Genomic DNA, 16,398 nt, shown 5'->3' with positions numbered 1-16,398 from the left:
GTGATAGTGTCAAATTCATTGTCATTCATGCAGATGGAATCTTAACAGTGTAATGACAAAAAGTGTGCTACTTAAAGCTTTGGAGTTGACTTAGAAGAAGAGGAGGAGATTGGATTTATACCCCGCCCTTCACTACCCAAAGGTGTCTCAGAGTGGCTTACAATCTCCTTTCCCTTCCCCTCCCCACAACAGACACCCTGTGAGGTAGGTGGGGCTGAGAGAGCTCTGACAGAAACTGCTCTTTTTCAAGAACATCTCTTATCAGAGCAACGGCTTGCCCAAGGTCAAGTTATGCATTAATTCTAGTAGTAAGACTTCAACATTTCAGGCAGAAAATAAGGGAATGAGTCGAGAGAGAAAAGATTGGATTGATACACAAAGGAAAAGACAGACAGAAACGGAGAGAAAACCCCAGTGGTGGCGGCGGTAAGTGCCATCAAGTGATGGCTGACTTAGGGTTTTCAAGGCAAGAAATGTTCAGATGTGCCTTGCCTCCAGAACCCTGGAATTTCTTGGAGATATCCCATACTAGGCTGGCACCCAAACCACTGCAAAACATTGTGCAAAAAGAAGAAGAGAAGAGATTGGATTTATACCCCATCCTTCAGTACCTGAAGGAATCTCAGAGCAGCTTACAAACTCCTTTCCCTGCCCCTCCCCACACCACTGTGAGACAATCTCCTTTCCCTTCCCCTCCCCACAACAGACACCCTGTGAGGTAGGTGGGGCTGAGAGAGCTCTGACAGAAACTGCTCTTTTTCAAGAACATCTCTTATCAGAGCAACGGCTTGCCCAAGGTCAAGTTATGCATTAATTCTAGTAGTAAGACTTCAACATTTCAGGCAGAAAATGAGGGAATGAGACGAGAGAGAATAGATTGGATTGATACACAAAGGAAAAGACTGACAGAAACGGAGGGAAAACCCCACAGTGGTGGCGGCGGCAAGTGCCATCAAGTGATGGCTGACTTAGGATTTTCAAGGCAAGAAATGTTCAGCTGTGCCTTGCCTCCACAACCCTGGAATTTCTTGGAGATATCCCATCCAAATACTAGGCTGGCACCCAAACCACTGCAAAACATTTGTGCAAAAAGAAGAAGAGAAGATATTGGATTTATACCCCACCCTTCACTACCTGAAGGAATCTCAGAGCAGCTTACAAACTCCTTTCCCTTCCCCTCCCCACCACAGACACCCTGTGAGGTAAAAGAAGAAGAGGAGATTGGATTTATACCCCGCCCTTCACTACCCAAAGGTGTCTCAGAGCGGCTTACAAACTGCTTTCCCTTCCCCTCCCCACCACAGACACCCTGTGAGGTAAAAGAAGAAGAGGAGATTGGATTTATACCCCGCCCTTCACTACCCAAAGGTGTCTCAGAGCGGCTTACAAACTGCTTTCCCTTCCCCTCCCCACCACAGACACCCTGTGAGGTAAAAGAAGAAGAGGAGATTGGATTTATACCCCGCCCTTCACTACCCAAAGGTGTCTCAGAGCGGCTTACAAACTGCTTTCCCTTCCCCTCCCCACCACAGACACCCTGTGAGGTAAAAGAAGAAGAGGAGATTGGATTTATACCCCGCCCTTCACTACCCAAAGGTGTCTCAGAGCGGCTTACAAACTGCTTTCCCTTCCCCTCCCCACCACAGACACCCTGTGAGGTAAAAGAAGAAGAGGAGATTGGATTTATACCCCGCCCTTCACTACCCAAAGGTGTCTCAGAGCGGCTTACAAACTGCTTTCCCTTCCCCTCCCCACCACAGACACCCTGTGAGGTAAAAGAAGAAGAGGAGATTGGATTTATACCCCGCCCTTCACTACCCAAAGGTGTCTCAGAGCGGCTTACAAACTGCTTTCCCTTCCCCTCCCCACCACAGACACCCTGTGAGGTAAAAGAAGAAGAGGAGATTGGATTTATACCCCGCCCTTCACTACCCAAAGGTGTCTCAGAGCGGCTTACAAACTGCTTTCCCTTCCCCTCCCCACCACAGACACCCTGTGAGGTAAAAGAAGAAGAGGAGATTGGATTTATACCCCGCCCTTCACTACCCAAAGGTGTCTCAGAGCGGCTTACAAACTGCTTTCCCTTCCCCTCCCCACCACAGACACCCTGTGAGGTAAAAGAAGAAGAGGAGATTGGATTTATACCCCGCCCTTCACTACCCAAAGGTGTCTCAGAGCGGCTTACAAACTGCTTTCCCTTCCCCTCCCCACCACAGACACCCTGTGAGGTAAAAGAAGAAGAGGAGATTGGATTTATACCCCGCCCTTCACTACCCAAAGGTGTCTCAGAGCGGCTTACAAACTGCTTTCCCTTCCCCTCCCCACCACAGACACCCTGTGAGGTAAAAGAAGAAGAGGAGATTGGATTTATACCCCACCCTTCACTACCTGAAGGAATCTCAGAGCAGCTTACAAACTCCTTTCCCTTCCCCTCCTCACAACAGACCCCCTGGGAGGTGGGTGGGGCTGAGAGAGCCCTGACAGAAACGGCTCTTTTTCAAGAACAGCTCTTATCAGAACTACGGCTTGCCCAAGGTCATCCAGCAGCTGCAAGTGGAGGAGTGGGAAATCAAACCCGGTTCTCCCAGATTAGAGTCCGCACACTTAACCACCACACCAAATTACAATGGTGCCTGCAGGCTCAAAAAGGCTGGGGACCCTGGTCTACTCAGACTGGAAGAGGCTCTTCAGAGTCCCCGGGCAGAGGTCTTTGACGTCACCTGCTGCCTGGTCCTTCTAACTGGAGATGCCCGGGATTGAACCCGGTATCCTCTGCATGCCAAGCGGAGGCTCTTCCATTGAGCAACAATCCCTCCCCACAATCCCTCTTTTAAAAAGTTAGTGAGGTAAAAGTTAAGACTTACTCGGGCCCTTTATTGTGACTTTGAGTTCACCACTGCCGGCTCCTTTCGTGTAGACCTTGAAATCCGCCGTCTCCTTCACCCGGACCCCCTTGGGTTGCAGGCCCCGGCCGACCGCCCGGCAAGCGTTGGGGTTACATGCTGCAGCGGCAGAGAGAGAGGAGGCTGAGTGGAATCGAAAACAAACCCCGTGTCGCTCGACTGCAGTGCTCCGGGCAACGACATGCTTGGGCGTCGAAAAGTCAGGCGGGATCGGAAACCCGGGAGCTTCCCCCTCCACAGGGTGGGGTGAAATGGACAGGCCCCACCCTCTTGCCACAGATCTCCCCCGCCTGGGGTTGCCAGAGCCCTGTGGAGGCAGGAGTCCCCACCCCCACTCGCTCAGCAGTGGGGGGACCCCAGGAAAGAGGATGGACCAGGCTTCGTCACCTGCAACACGGACAGGAAGTGACATCACCATGTGGGCGTGGATGGGAAGTGACATCACCATGTGGGCGTGGACAGGAAGTGACATCACCACGTGGGCCAGGGATGGCCAAACTGACTCGGGAGGCACATGCGGCTCTTTCACACATAGTGTGCGGCCCCGGGCAGGCTCTTTATCTATTTGCTCTCTTTCTTTCTGTCTCCCTTCCTTCCTTCCTCCCCTCCCCCATCTATTTGCTTTATCTCTCTCTTTCTTTCCTCCTCTTTCATTCTTTCTTTCCACCTCTCTCTTTCTCCCTCTTAGAGAAACAAATATCTTTAGCAAACAAATATCACTGGACTAATAAATATCATTATCACTATCTGCTTTTACCTCTTCTGTTTTCATTTTTGGCAGTCTCATTGGGGGGGGAAAACCCAAATCTGCATATTTCCCAATAAAAACGTGTGCGTAATATGTGTACGTGTCCTGCAGCTCTCTAACATCTGACGTTTATTCTGTGTGGCTCTTACGTTAAAGCAAGCTTGGCCACCCCTGATGTAGGCGATGTCTGGGCGACGCTTTGGGATTTGGGGGGAAACTCTACGATGGAAGCCATTTTTTACCACAGACGTTTCGCCCAAAGGCCAGAGCGTCGCCCCCAGCATCACGACACGATGATGTCACTTCCCGTACGCACCGGAAGTGATGTCACCACATCCCCGGCGACGTCGCCTGGGCCTCCCTCCCACTCCTGGAGAATCCCTCCCCCTCCCTCCCCGGCTGCCCGGTACCTGGCAACCCTCCTCCCGCCCCACCCTTGCCTACAGAGAGAAGTACCATTAGCCCCGAGAGTCCAGGCGCGCAGCAGCTGAGATGGCAGCAGAGATCCAGGGAGATGCCTCTTCAGAGAGGAGGAGGAGAACAGAGCAGAGGAGAGCTGGCCAGGATAAGAGGTAGGCAGGCGGAGAGGACAGAGGTTAGCGCAGGACAGAGCACCCGCCCCACTTCCGGCCGTGAAGGAGAGACCCAAGCAGAGACACCGAAGGACAAAGGAGCCCCGCCGACGAGGCCGGGCCGCTTACCCTGGCCCACCGTGACCGTGTAAGGGCTGCGGGGGATGGGCACGCCCCCAAAGGTGATGTAGATGGTGTACGTCCCCTCCAGGGTGGGCTTGTAGGTGCAACGGTAGGTGCTGTTGCCTTTGTCCTCCAGCTGCTGCTCGACCGTCCCTTTCCGGCCGCTGGGATCTTGGATGACGACCTCGACTTCCCCGACGCCGGCACCTGATGCAGGGAAAAGTAGGTGGTGTTGTTGTTGTTTTTAAAAAGGCACTAGCATCGCAGGTTAGGCTCTTGTGCAACCTTTGGGATTTGTCGACACAGTGAGCTTCTGATCGGGAACGATCGGGAAGACGTTTTAAGTCAGGGGCGGTCTTCTTTTCCCCTTTGCGACCCCCCCCCCCCCGGATTTTGGCCCCTGTGTGACACAGTGTTGGACTGGGTGGGCCACTGGCCTGATCCAACATGGCTTCTCTTACGTTCTCATGCTGGTCTTTAAGGAGCTAAAGGTAAAGGTTTCCTTTGCTCGAAAGCCAGTCGAATCTGAATCTAGGGGGCAGTGCTCATCTCCATTTCCAAGCCGAAGAGCCAGCGCTGTCCGAAGACATTTCCGTGGTCATGTGGCCGGCATGACTCAATGCCAAGGCGCACTGAACGCTGTTACCTTCCCATTTGAAGTGGTGCCTATTTATCTACTTGCAGTTTCTTGCTTTCGAACTGCTAGGTTGGGCACTCGGGTCTCGAACTGCCGGACTACAGACCTTCCTGTCTGCAGCTCAGCGTCTTGCACCTCTGAGCCACCACAAATCTAACTGTTCTAACACAGACCCAACTCAGCTACCCTCAGGAAAACGATAAGTTATGGAGACGGCAAAGAAAGCAGCATTCACCATTTAGCATATCGTTTTTTTATATTTCTCTCACCTCTTTGCAAGAAATCCCGCATGCTCAACCGCACAGAAATTCATGGCACAGTTGTTGTCTTTAATGCCACACAACATGTGCCAGGCTGGACCCCCGAATAAGCCACGAGGCCAATTTCGCTCAAACTGCTTAATTAGCACAGAGGCAGAGCTATACAAGAAAGACCTCATGTCCTTGACAACCACGGTATAATCACTGACCTCGAGCCAGACATCCTGGAATGTGAAGTTAAATGGGCCTTAGAAAGCATTACTAACAACAAAGCTAGTGGAGGTGATGGTATTCCAGCTGAGCTATTCAAAGTCTTAAAAGATGATGCTGTTAAAGTGCTGCACTCAATTTGCCAGCAAATTTGGAAAACGCAACAGTGGCCACAGGATTGGAAAAGATCAGTATACATTCCAATCCCAAAGAAGGGCAACGCCAAGGAATGTTCAAACTATCGCACAATTGCACTCATATCACACGCTAGCAAGGTCATGCTCAAGATCCTACAAGCTAGGCTTCAACAGTACGTGGATAGAGAACTACCAGAAGTACAAGCTGGGTTTCGAAGAGGTAGAGGAACTAGAGATCAAATTGCCAACATTCGCTGGATTATGGAGAAAGCAAGAGAGTACCAGAAAAATATCTACTTCTGCTTCATTGACTATGCTAAAGCTTTTGACTGTGTGGATCACAACAAACTATGGCAGGTCCTTAAAGAGATGGGAGTACCAGACCACCTCACATGTCTCTTGAGAAACCTGTATAAGGGCCAAGAAGCGACAGTTAGAACCGGATATGGAACAACTGATTGGTTCAGCATAGGAAAAGGAGTACGACAAGGATGTATATTGTCGCCTTGCTTATTTAATATATATGCAGAGTACATCATGCGAAATGCTGGCCTGGATGAATCACAAGCGGGAATTAAGATTGCTGGGGAAAAGATCAACAACCTCAGATATGCAGACGATACCACTCTAATGGCAGAAAGTGAAGAGGACCTAAAGAGCCTCTTGCTCAGGGTAAAAGAGGAGAGCGCAAAAGTGGGCTTGAAGCTCAACATCAAAAAAACTAAGATCATGGCATCCGGCCCCATCACTCCTTGGCAAATAGAAGGGGAAGCTGTGGAAGTAGTGACAGACTTCACGTTCCTGGGATCCCAGATCACCGCAGACTGTGACTGCAGCCATGAAATTAAAAGACGCCTGCTCCTTGGGAGGAAAGCGATGGCGAACCTAAACAGCATGATAAAAAGTAGAGACATCACCCTGCCAACAAAAGTCCGCATGGTCAAAGCAATGGTATTCCCAGTAGTCATGTATGGCTGTGAGAGTTGGACTATAAGGAAGGCCGAGCGCCGAAGAATAGATTCTTTTGAACTATGGTGCTGGAGGAGACTCTTGAGAGTCCCTTGGACTGCAAGAAGAACAAATCAGTCAATCCTCAAAGAAATCAACCCTGACTGTTCCCTGGAAGGCCAGATAATGAAACTGAAGCTCAAATACTTTGGCCACCAAATGAGAAGGGAGCACTCACTGGAGAAGACCCTGATGCTGGGAAAGACTGAAGGTCAAAGAAGACGGGGACGGCAAAGGATGAGATGGTTAGACAGTGTCATCGATGCAACGAACATGAAATTGAGCCAACTACGGAGGACTGCGGAAGACAGGAGGGGCTGGCGGGAGATGGTCCATGGGGTCGCGAAGAGTCGGACTCGACTGTGCGACTGAACAACAACAACAAGAGCTGAGCTTTTCTCACTTTGAAAAAAGGTTGCTAACTCCCGCTCGAGAAACTCCTGGAGATGAGGAAAGGCTGAAAGAGTTGGGTCTGTTTAGCCTGGGAAAGAGAAGGCTTAGAGGGGACACGATTGCAGTCTTCAAGTATCTGAAAGTCTGTCATGTAGAAGACGGAGCAGGTCTATTCTCTCTTGCTCCGGATTGCAATACTAGATCTAATGGGTGGAAATTACAAGGGAGTTGATACCGGCTAAATATCAGGAAAAATGTCCTAACTGTAAGAGTGGCTGAGCAGTGGAACAGTCTACCTCCGGAGGTGGTGGATGCTCCTTCGCTGGACGTTTTCAAGCGGAGGCTGGACAACCATCTTTTGGGTCTGTTGTAGGTACGTAGGGCTACCTTTCGGCTGTGCTCCTGCAGAGTGCAGGGGTTGGACTAGATGACCTGCAAGGTCTCTTCCAACTCTAACATTCTATGACTCTATGATCTGAAGCGCGCTAAGCAGGGATGTGAAGGCATAGAGTCCACCCCTCCGAAGCAACCATTTCCTCTGGGAGAACTGACCCGCGCAGGCTAGAGGTCAGTTGTAATCCTAGGAGGACTCCAAACCCCACCCCAGTGTTCCCTCTATGCTGAGCTCACAGTTTTTTAACCTCCGGCTCACACATTTTCGTCTCAGCTCAGGAAGGAGGGCTCCAGAGCAAACTGATTGATGCAGCTGCCAAATCGCTCGCTCACAACTTGAATGCCAGGAGCTCGCAAAGTAGAATTTTTGCTCACAGGACCGCACAGCGTAGAGGGAGCCTTGCGACCCTGTGGCTGGTGACCCGACAGCCCCAACCATGTTTGTGCCGTGTCGCTACATTCCACGCTTATGGAACTCTTCAGATATGTAAATATGCTATTCTAAATAATCAGCCAAGCTAGTCTTGCCGAACAACTAGTCATTTGACTTTCAAGAACGGCTAGCGAGGCTTCCCTCTAAGCCGTGGAGACCTGTGAGCAAAGCTTCTACTTCGTGAGCGACTGGCATTAAAGTGGTAATCGAGCGATTTTGGCTGCTGCACAATTGAGTTTGCTATGGAGCCATCCCTTCCTGAGCTAAAAAACTGTGAGCTAGCTCACATTAACTCAGCTTAGAGGGAACACTGACGGCTAGATTTTGGGGGCGGAGCCTGATAGGGATCCCAAGTCCCCCCGGGGGGCGGGGAAACCCCTGCCCCAGAGGCCCGTTCCCCTGCTCCACCGGATCGGCCCCGGGGGGACTCCTCCCCGACGTGCGCGTCACCAGGAAGTGACGTGGGCACACTGGGGGCGGGGCCACAGCCATCCAAGGGAAAACTCTATGGTTTTCCCTTGTATGGTCGCGGTGGCCCCACCCCCAGCGTGCCCGGCGCCATAACGTCACTTCCTGGTGATGTGCATGTGGCGCGCGCGCTCCGAGAGCCACCCGGGAGTCCCCCGCGGAAGAAGTAAGTGACACTTGGCAACCCTAGAGCCTGAGGAGGGTGGGGTTTTGGGAGGGAAAAGATTATAATGGTGTATAATGCCACAGAGTCCAGCTTCTAAAGTGGAAGAGAATAGATCTCTGTTGTCCGGAGACCAGCCGTAACAGCAGGAGCTCTCCAGCCATCACCTGGAAATTGGCAACTGTTTAGAACAGCCTGAGAAGTTCCAACTTGCAATTCTTCTTTTTAAAACAGCTCGTCAGCTTTGAAAACCTGCTTTCCCAGCTGGCTCACAGTCAAAGTCGCGATTTTTTAATTGGAAGAGGGCCCTTAGGATGCAAGTCATGGTCTGTTAGGCACCAGGCAGGTTTTGGGAGGGGATTAAGGCAGAAGGAACAATCCACTTTCGGTCTTGGTCTTCACCCCCCTCGGCGCACAAAGAAGGCTTAAGACACTGAGAGCAGCCAGACAAGAAAGCAATTGTCTTGCTAAGTGCTACTGGACGAGGAAATCGCCTCTAGCCTGAAGGGAGAAGAGCGGGTGGAAGCCAGGTAAGAAAAACCAGTTCCTATGGAAACCGACATTCCTGGACGGACTAGAAGTTATCGGGGACGGGCAGATTCCAATCGGCGCACCGTTGTGTACATTGCTTCATTGTTTAAACCTCACAGCCTGCCAAACTCAATAAGCTTAGCGCAGCTGAGAACCCCCGACAAGTTATGGCACTCAAAAGTGGTCCACCCACGTGGGCTCGGAGACAAACACAGAAACGTTTACTTCTGCTGAAGACACTTAAACCGTATGCTTTCCCTTTCCACACAGACTACAATAGGCTGTACAAAAAAGAAGAAGCATGAAGATCAGCCACAGATAAGCCACTAGGTATCTGAAGATGGGAGTTTAAGAAGGTATTCTTCGAACCACACCCTGATTAGAGGCCAGCGAGACAGAGCTGTTGAAGCAACCGCGGACCGCCCTGAACCAGGTTCGAATTTCAACTCCGCCTTGGACGCAAGTGAAACACAGGAATGGTACACGTGCACGTGTGCAAAAAATGCCATGAAGCTGACACCAATTTATGGCGACATCCAGAGGTCATTTCGGGGGGGAACGCGGGGGATCGCAGTTCCCCCGGTGAGGTGCGGGGGGCGGGGCACACGATGAAGCCCCGCCCTCTGCTTCCGGCCGCCCCGCTTCCGGCCCTCATTCAGCCAGGAGGAGGCAAAAACATTTTGTTTTTTCCTTTCTTGGTCCCCCCCCCCCGAAATAGATTAAGCGATGGCTATTTTAGCCTTATCTCACTCCCCTTTGGCCTATCAAGCGGCAGAAGGGGTCGGGGGGCTAGCGGCAGACATGCTCCTGACAACCCTAGCATGGGCCCATCACCCTCAGAACACCTCAGTCCCTGCACTGACCGGCAGTGAAGATCTCGAAATAGGTGGTCTTGTTTGCGATATTCCCGGAGGGCTCCAGGCCGGGGCCTTGGGCGGTGACCTTGCTGGCGTCTGCGTGAGACTTGTCGACGTTCACCTCAAAGGGACTTTTGGCAATGTGCTGCCCAGCAAACAGGACGGTCACCTGAAAGGTGGGAGGGATAGAAAGAGAGAGAGAAGACAGTGGTTGGTGCTCAATTCAAGACAGTGGCTGGTGCTCAATCCGAGGCTCAATTCTAGAACCTTCTTTCTGCCAGAGGCTTACCTTGTGAACACCCGTCACCTTCGGCACGTACCACACCGAGAACGTCCGATTCTTGTCGTTGTTGGCAATGACCTTGGCCTTCAGAAAGAGAGAGAGAGAGAGAGCGCTAAGGTGCAGGCCCCTCGGTTCTCACACACAATCTCCAGCCCAGGGGTCTCCAACGTGGTGTCTGGGGACGCCATCGCACCTGTGGACACCTTTCCTGCTGCCCGCCCGCCAAGAAAGTGGGCAAGGCCAGATGAGGCTTTGGCCCAGCAAACACTTCTGATCGAACACTGGTGATCTGATTGGGTGTGCCGACTTTTAAATATGTTGCTTGGGCGGCAGCTGCCGCCACATAACGAAGATGTGGCTGAAGGTGAGCTGCGGCGGCCATTTCGAGGCTGTCCCAGCCTCCTGCAGCAGCCATTTTGTGGCTGCAGCCCCCACTAAATCAGACCCTTGGGTCCATTGAAGTCAGTATTGCCTACTCAGACTGGCAGCAGCTCTCCTGAGTCTGAGACACTGTATCGAAATTCCAAAGGGGCTCAAAAAGGTTGGGGACCCCTGGTCTAGCCGGCCACCCTTCTCTCCTCTGTGCTTTCCACAGCCGAGTACCTCTTCCCGATGTCCAGCAGGATCCTCCACATAGACCAGCACCTCTCCCTGGCCAGCACTGATGGTTTCCACTGTGAACTCAGCCTTCTTCTTCACCATGTTTCCAGTGGGCTCAATCCCTGAGGGACACCGTAGAGATAAAAGTGACCACATGGTTCTCTGGGCCACCGACACCCAGAAGCCGGTGATAAGCACAGTGACCAGAAGCCAAGCCATGCCCACAACTGGAGAGCTCGCTTTAGGCAAAACACACATAACCCCACGTTTGCAGTGTGGGGATTACACGAGGCCTGCCTGGCAGATGTGTTACAGATCAAGGCAAACGGTTAGATCGAGAGCTAATGCCTACTCCAGCAGTTGTCAAAGCATCCGTTTCATTGGGGACCGAGAAGGAGTTCAAAGTCCTGCGTGACAAGACCATGCTAAGCCCTATACGGTTTGAGACCAGTGCACCTGAAGGACTGCCTATTCCCTTATGAATTTGCCTCACCAACATGGATGTCCCTGGAGGCCCTGCTTCAGGTGTCTGTCTCCTGCATTTAGGCAGCTGGCAACCCTGGAGAGGACCTTCTCGGTCATGGCACCAAACTCTCTTCCCAAGGATATTCATCCATGCCTTTCTGTTGCCATCTTCTACCAGCGGTCAAAGACTTTTTTTTTGTTTCTTCCCTCAGTGATTTTGTTTTCCTCAGCATTCCCTCAGTGATCCCTCCTTTCCTCTGATTTATTTATTTATTTATAACCAAATGTATACCTCGCCCTCCCCACAAAGCAGGTTCAGGGCGGCTTCCGACAACAAACACAAGGATACAAAATAAACACATAAATAATACAGCATTAAGACACAGCATTTAAAATAGTACATTACAAAATATCAGAATACTGGCGGCAGTTAAAAATCAAACGAATAAAGTGCTTTCCAACAAAGTGCTTCGATGTTATTCCACATTAAGTGTTTAGATGTCATTCTGCTCGTTCTTGAGGCGGCTGCTTGATGTTAACATTACGGGCCGTGCACTAGGGCGGCGGCCCCTAATTGTATGCCTGGTGGAAGAGCTCTGTCTTGCAGGCCCTGCGGAACTGTGAGAGGTCCCGCAGGGCCCTAATCTCCTCCGGGAGCTTGTTCCACCAGGTAGGGGCCGCCACGGAAAAGGCCCCGGCCATAGTAGCAGCTAGCCTGGCCTCCCTGGTTTCCTGTTTTCTTCAGCATTCTGTTTTCCTCAGCATTCCCTCAGTGATCCCTCCTTTCCCTCAGCGATTCTGTTTCCCTCTGCATTCCCTCAGTGATTTGGTTTTCCTCAGCATTCCCTTGGTGATCCCTCCTTTCCTCTGATTCTGCTTTCCTCAGCATTCCCTCAGTGATCTCAACATTCCCTCAGTGATTCTGTTTCCCACAACATTCCCTCAGTGATTCTGTTTCCCTCAACATTCCCTCAGTGATCCCTCCTTTTCCCTCAGTGATTGTTTCCCTCTGCATTCCCTCAGTGGTCCCTTCCTTCCTAACCAATATTTTAATGGCAGTTTTTATGTTTTTTTATGTCTTTTAACTCTTTTTAAAAATTGTTTCAGTGATGTGTGCTTGGTCTTAAAATGTGATTCTGTCACATACGTTTTAAACTGTTCGCCACCTTGGTGGCCCTTGGAAGGGCTTCAAGGCGGGATACAATTTTTGTAAATAATACACAATATTAGCATACAAGGTGGCATGAGAAAGTCAATCACAGAGTAACCAAGTGTCGTTTCCATGTCAAGCAATGCTTGAAAACACTTTCCAGAAAACCATTCACACACCTGAGCCCTAATGCCCCCCCTTACAGAGCAGACATCACCTGCTTCCCTCTGCAGTGGGCCTCTCGATTCCTGAAAACAAATCAGGGAGTACCAAGTTCTCGGCTTCTAGTCCTGGACTCACCTGGTCCATAAGCTCTGGCTTTCTTGGGGTTCAGCTTGGGCCGGAGGGGGGCTCCGGGCTTTAGCTTGGCTTTGGGGAACTGAGAGAGGTATGTCATGACCGAGTGCTCGTCCACATTGGGGTCCACAATCTCTTCCGGGGTGATCACCTAAGACCCACACAGATTCCAGCAGCAGAGAGAGAAATGTGTTGACACAGGACGCATTACCCCAGAACATCACAAAAGAACAACACGCACCGCGATGAATAAAACCTTAATGTATGCGATCAAAAAGTATACATGTATCCGATGCAGACATTACATTAACCATTCTAATTACCAAGTTTTCACCATATATTTGAGGAACTTGCAACTATGTAACCGATTTTCTAACAGAAATCCTCACTATAATAAATTGTAACACGGTATTTATGGGGTATCGTTACAATCCAGTATTCTGTAGTTACTCTCTATTGTACACAACCTCCTTGAGAAGAGATTCTCACGAACAATAAATTCTGAGATATAATAATACTTCAACATGTCTCAGCCGTATGATGATCAAAGTTCATTCAAAAAGAATCCAGCGACCCGACTGGTAGCCACAGATCTCCTCCTGTTTCAGTTTCCTGTTTTTAGCACGCTAAACCCCACCGAAGAATCTACAGCAGGAGAAGAGCGTGTTCCATTCAGAAGGAAGCTCTCTAGTAGTTTTGTCTGGGAAGTTCTCTAGAAAAGTTTGGTTGTTCAATCACAATGATTCTTGGAAAAGATTGGATCTATACCCCCGCCCTTCGTTCAAAGTCTCAGAGCGGCTTACAATCTCCTTTTCCCTTCCCCACAACTGACACCCTGTGAGGCAGGTGGGGCTGAGAGAGTACTTACGAGGACTGCTCTTGAGAGAACAGCTCTGAGAGAACTTGTGACTGACCCAAGGTCACACCAGCAGCTGCATGTGGAGGAGTGGGGGATGAAACCCGGTTCTCCCAGGTTAGAGTCTCTGCTCCTAACCACTACACCAAACCGGCTCTCCAAAGGAGACCAACGAAGGAATACCAGGACCAGGACACAGAGGCAGGCATATCAAGCCACCTCTCTGAAAAATGTCCAAGCCCTAGTAGGAGCTGCCAGAAGTCACCATGACTTCCAGGCACACAAGCACATACATACATACACACACACACACACACACACACAAACAACTTTTAAACATATGTCTGGGCCAAGCATTCTGTGCCTATCTGAATGGCAAAGGAACGCCGCAGGATTATTAAAAGCCAAGGGACAAAATTATAAATATGTCCGCACCTAGCATTCCGTGCCTACCTGAACGGATTGTCAGAAGCCAAGGGACAACATTTCAGCACCCTGCATCATTTCACGAGTGGAAGAAGATAACATTCCTCTCAAACCCACCCCCAGCCTTCTCCATTTGCAACATTTGGACACGCTTATGAATTCAGACTCTCAGGATGACATTTTGCACTGCCTTAAAGGTAAAGGTTCCCCTGCTCGAAAGCCAGTCGAATCCGACTCTAGGATTGCAGTGACGACTAAACACCAAGGCGCACGGAACGCTGTTCCCTTCCCACTGAGGTGGTACCTATTTATCTACTTGCAATGTCTTGCTTTCGAACTGCTAGGTTGGCAGCACTGCCTTAGAGCGGAGCAATTCCCCAAATGTTACCGCTTACCTGTGGGATGCCCAACCAGTCGTCGGCCTGTTGCATAGCCTCCCGGGCATTGTTGACGGGTTTGCTCGCATCCCACGAATCCCAGTCAGGACACAGCCCTGTTTGGAGAGAAAGCTTCCCCCATCAGTGACAGGCAATGAACACTTTTCCTCTTTCCCCAGATGGTTTGGGAGAAGCAAAGGCACATCCACACCTCCCGTGACAGGGGACCGGCAACCCCCAATTCGCCCAGCATCAGAACACACAACTTCAAGCTGATTCCGCCTAAGATGGGATAGACGGGATCTCCATTCCTACTTGTATCTGATGAAGTTAACTTGGACTTTCGAAAGCTCATGCCCTGGAAATGTTGTTGGTCTCCAAGGTGCTACTGTCTAGAGGTGGTCATCTTAGTGTGTATGAGGCACACAACTGCGGTGTGATGTCCTTATGAGGCGTGGGAGAGATCGAACCATACAGAACAGGTAGCAGTGAACAAGTGCTGTGTAAGGGCACTGGGTGATTTCTGTACTGGGTGAAGGATCTGGGCCCCAAGAGTACGCAGAAGTGGACTACCGCTATAAAAAGTGTAAAAAAGCCCTGATGGATCAGACCAGTGGTCCATCTAGTCCAACATCCTGCCTCATACGGTGGCCAACCAGTTCCTCTGGAGGGCCAACAACAGGGCGTGGAGGCTGAGGCCTTCGTAAGAACATCAGAAGAGCCCTGTTGGATCAGACCAGTGAGGGTCCATCTAGTCCAACATCCTGCCTCATACGGCGGCCAACCAGTTCCTCTGGAGGGCCAACAACAGGGCGTGGAGACTGAGGCCTTCATAAGAACATCAGAAGAGCCCTGTTGGATCAGACCAGTGAGGGTCCATCTAGTCCAACATCCTGCCTCATACGGCGGCCAACCAGTTCCTCTGGAGGGCCAACAACAGGGCGTGGAGGCTGAGGCCTTCATAAGAACATCAGAAGAGCCCTGTTGGATCAGACCAGTGAGGGTCCATCTAGTCCAACATCCTGCCTCATACGGCGGCCAACCAGTTCCTCTGGAGGGCCAACAACAGGGCATGGAGGCTGTCTTGCTGGGTCAGAGCAGTGAGGGTCCATCTAGTCCAGCCTCCCGTCTCACACAGGGGCCAGCCAGTTCCTCTGGAGGGCCAAGAACAGGGCGTGGAGGCCAGGGCCTTCATAAGAACATCAGAAGAGCCCTGCTGGATCAGACCAGTGGTCCATCTCGTCCAACATCCTGCCTCATACAGCAGCCAACCAGTTCCTCTGGAGGGCCCACAACAGGGCAGAGAGACAGGGGCCCTTCCCCTGATATTGCCTCCTGGCTCTGGGATTCAGAGGCCTACTGTCTCTGACGATGGAAGTTCCCTTTATTCACCAAGGCTAGTAAGCCACTAATAGACCCCTCCCTCCATGAACCTGTTGAATCCCCCCTTTTAAAGCTGTTTATCCCTGTGGCCATCATCACAGCCTCTGGCAGCGAATTCCACATTTTAAGCACTCTGTGTGTAAAAAAGTATGTCCTGAATCTACTTGTCCATCAGCTTCACTGGATGCCCTGGAGTTCCAGTATTTCAGGAGATGGAGGGAAAGTTCTCTTCGCCCGCTCTCTCCACCCCGAGCATGTTTTTATGAGCCTCTATTGTGTTCCCCCTTAGCCACCTCTTTTCTAAACTGAAGAGTCCCATACTCCTCAGCACTGTTCCCTCTAAGCTGAGTCCGTGTGAGCTAGCTCACAGTTCTTTAGCCTCCGGCTCACACATTTTTCCCTTAGCTCAGGAAGGATGACATGATTGAGGTTTATAAGATTATGCATGGGAAAGAGCAGGTAGAGAAAGAGGTACTTTTCTCCCTTTCTCACAAGACAAGAACTCCTTGTGGGCACTCCATGAAATAGCTAGCTCACAGTTCTTTAGCCTCCGGCTCACACATTTTTCCCTTAGCTCAGGAAGGATGACATGATTGAGGTTTATAAGATTATGCATGGGAAAGAGCAGGTAGAGAAAGAGGTACTTTTCTCCCTTTCTCACAAGACAAGAACTCCTTGTGGGCACTCCGTGAAATTGCTGCGCGGTCGGGTTAGAACGGATAAAA

The 16,398-nt window shown here is 50.7% G+C and overlaps 1 protein-coding gene across 1 annotated transcript in view; it reads right to left on the bottom strand.

Annotated features, from left to right (window-relative positions):
- The window catches only part of LOC107124864 (filamin-A-like), a gene marked incomplete at both ends in the record, with an annotated part of 34,289 nt that overhangs the window by 14,294 nt on the left and 3,597 nt on the right, over positions 1 to 16,398 (bottom strand). Inside the window, 7 exons of the mRNA XM_015428366.1 lie at positions 2,865 to 3,002; positions 4,353 to 4,553; positions 9,843 to 10,005; positions 10,126 to 10,203; positions 10,723 to 10,841; positions 12,635 to 12,782; positions 14,309 to 14,406. Coding sequence (XP_015283852.1) covers positions 2,865 to 3,002; positions 4,353 to 4,553; positions 9,843 to 10,005; positions 10,126 to 10,203; positions 10,723 to 10,841; positions 12,635 to 12,782; positions 14,309 to 14,406 — 945 coding nt within the window. The remainder of the gene's footprint in view (positions 1 to 2,864; positions 3,003 to 4,352; positions 4,554 to 9,842; positions 10,006 to 10,125; positions 10,204 to 10,722; positions 10,842 to 12,634; positions 12,783 to 14,308; positions 14,407 to 16,398) is intronic.

This window comes from Gekko japonicus, unplaced genomic scaffold (genome assembly GCF_001447785.1).
Source record: "Gekko japonicus isolate JY-2015 unplaced genomic scaffold, Gekko_japonicus_V1.1 scaffold5242, whole genome shotgun sequence".
NCBI classification, from domain to species: Eukaryota; Metazoa; Chordata; class Lepidosauria; order Squamata; family Gekkonidae; genus Gekko; species Gekko japonicus.
This window is presented reverse-complemented; position numbering and strand designations above follow the sequence as displayed.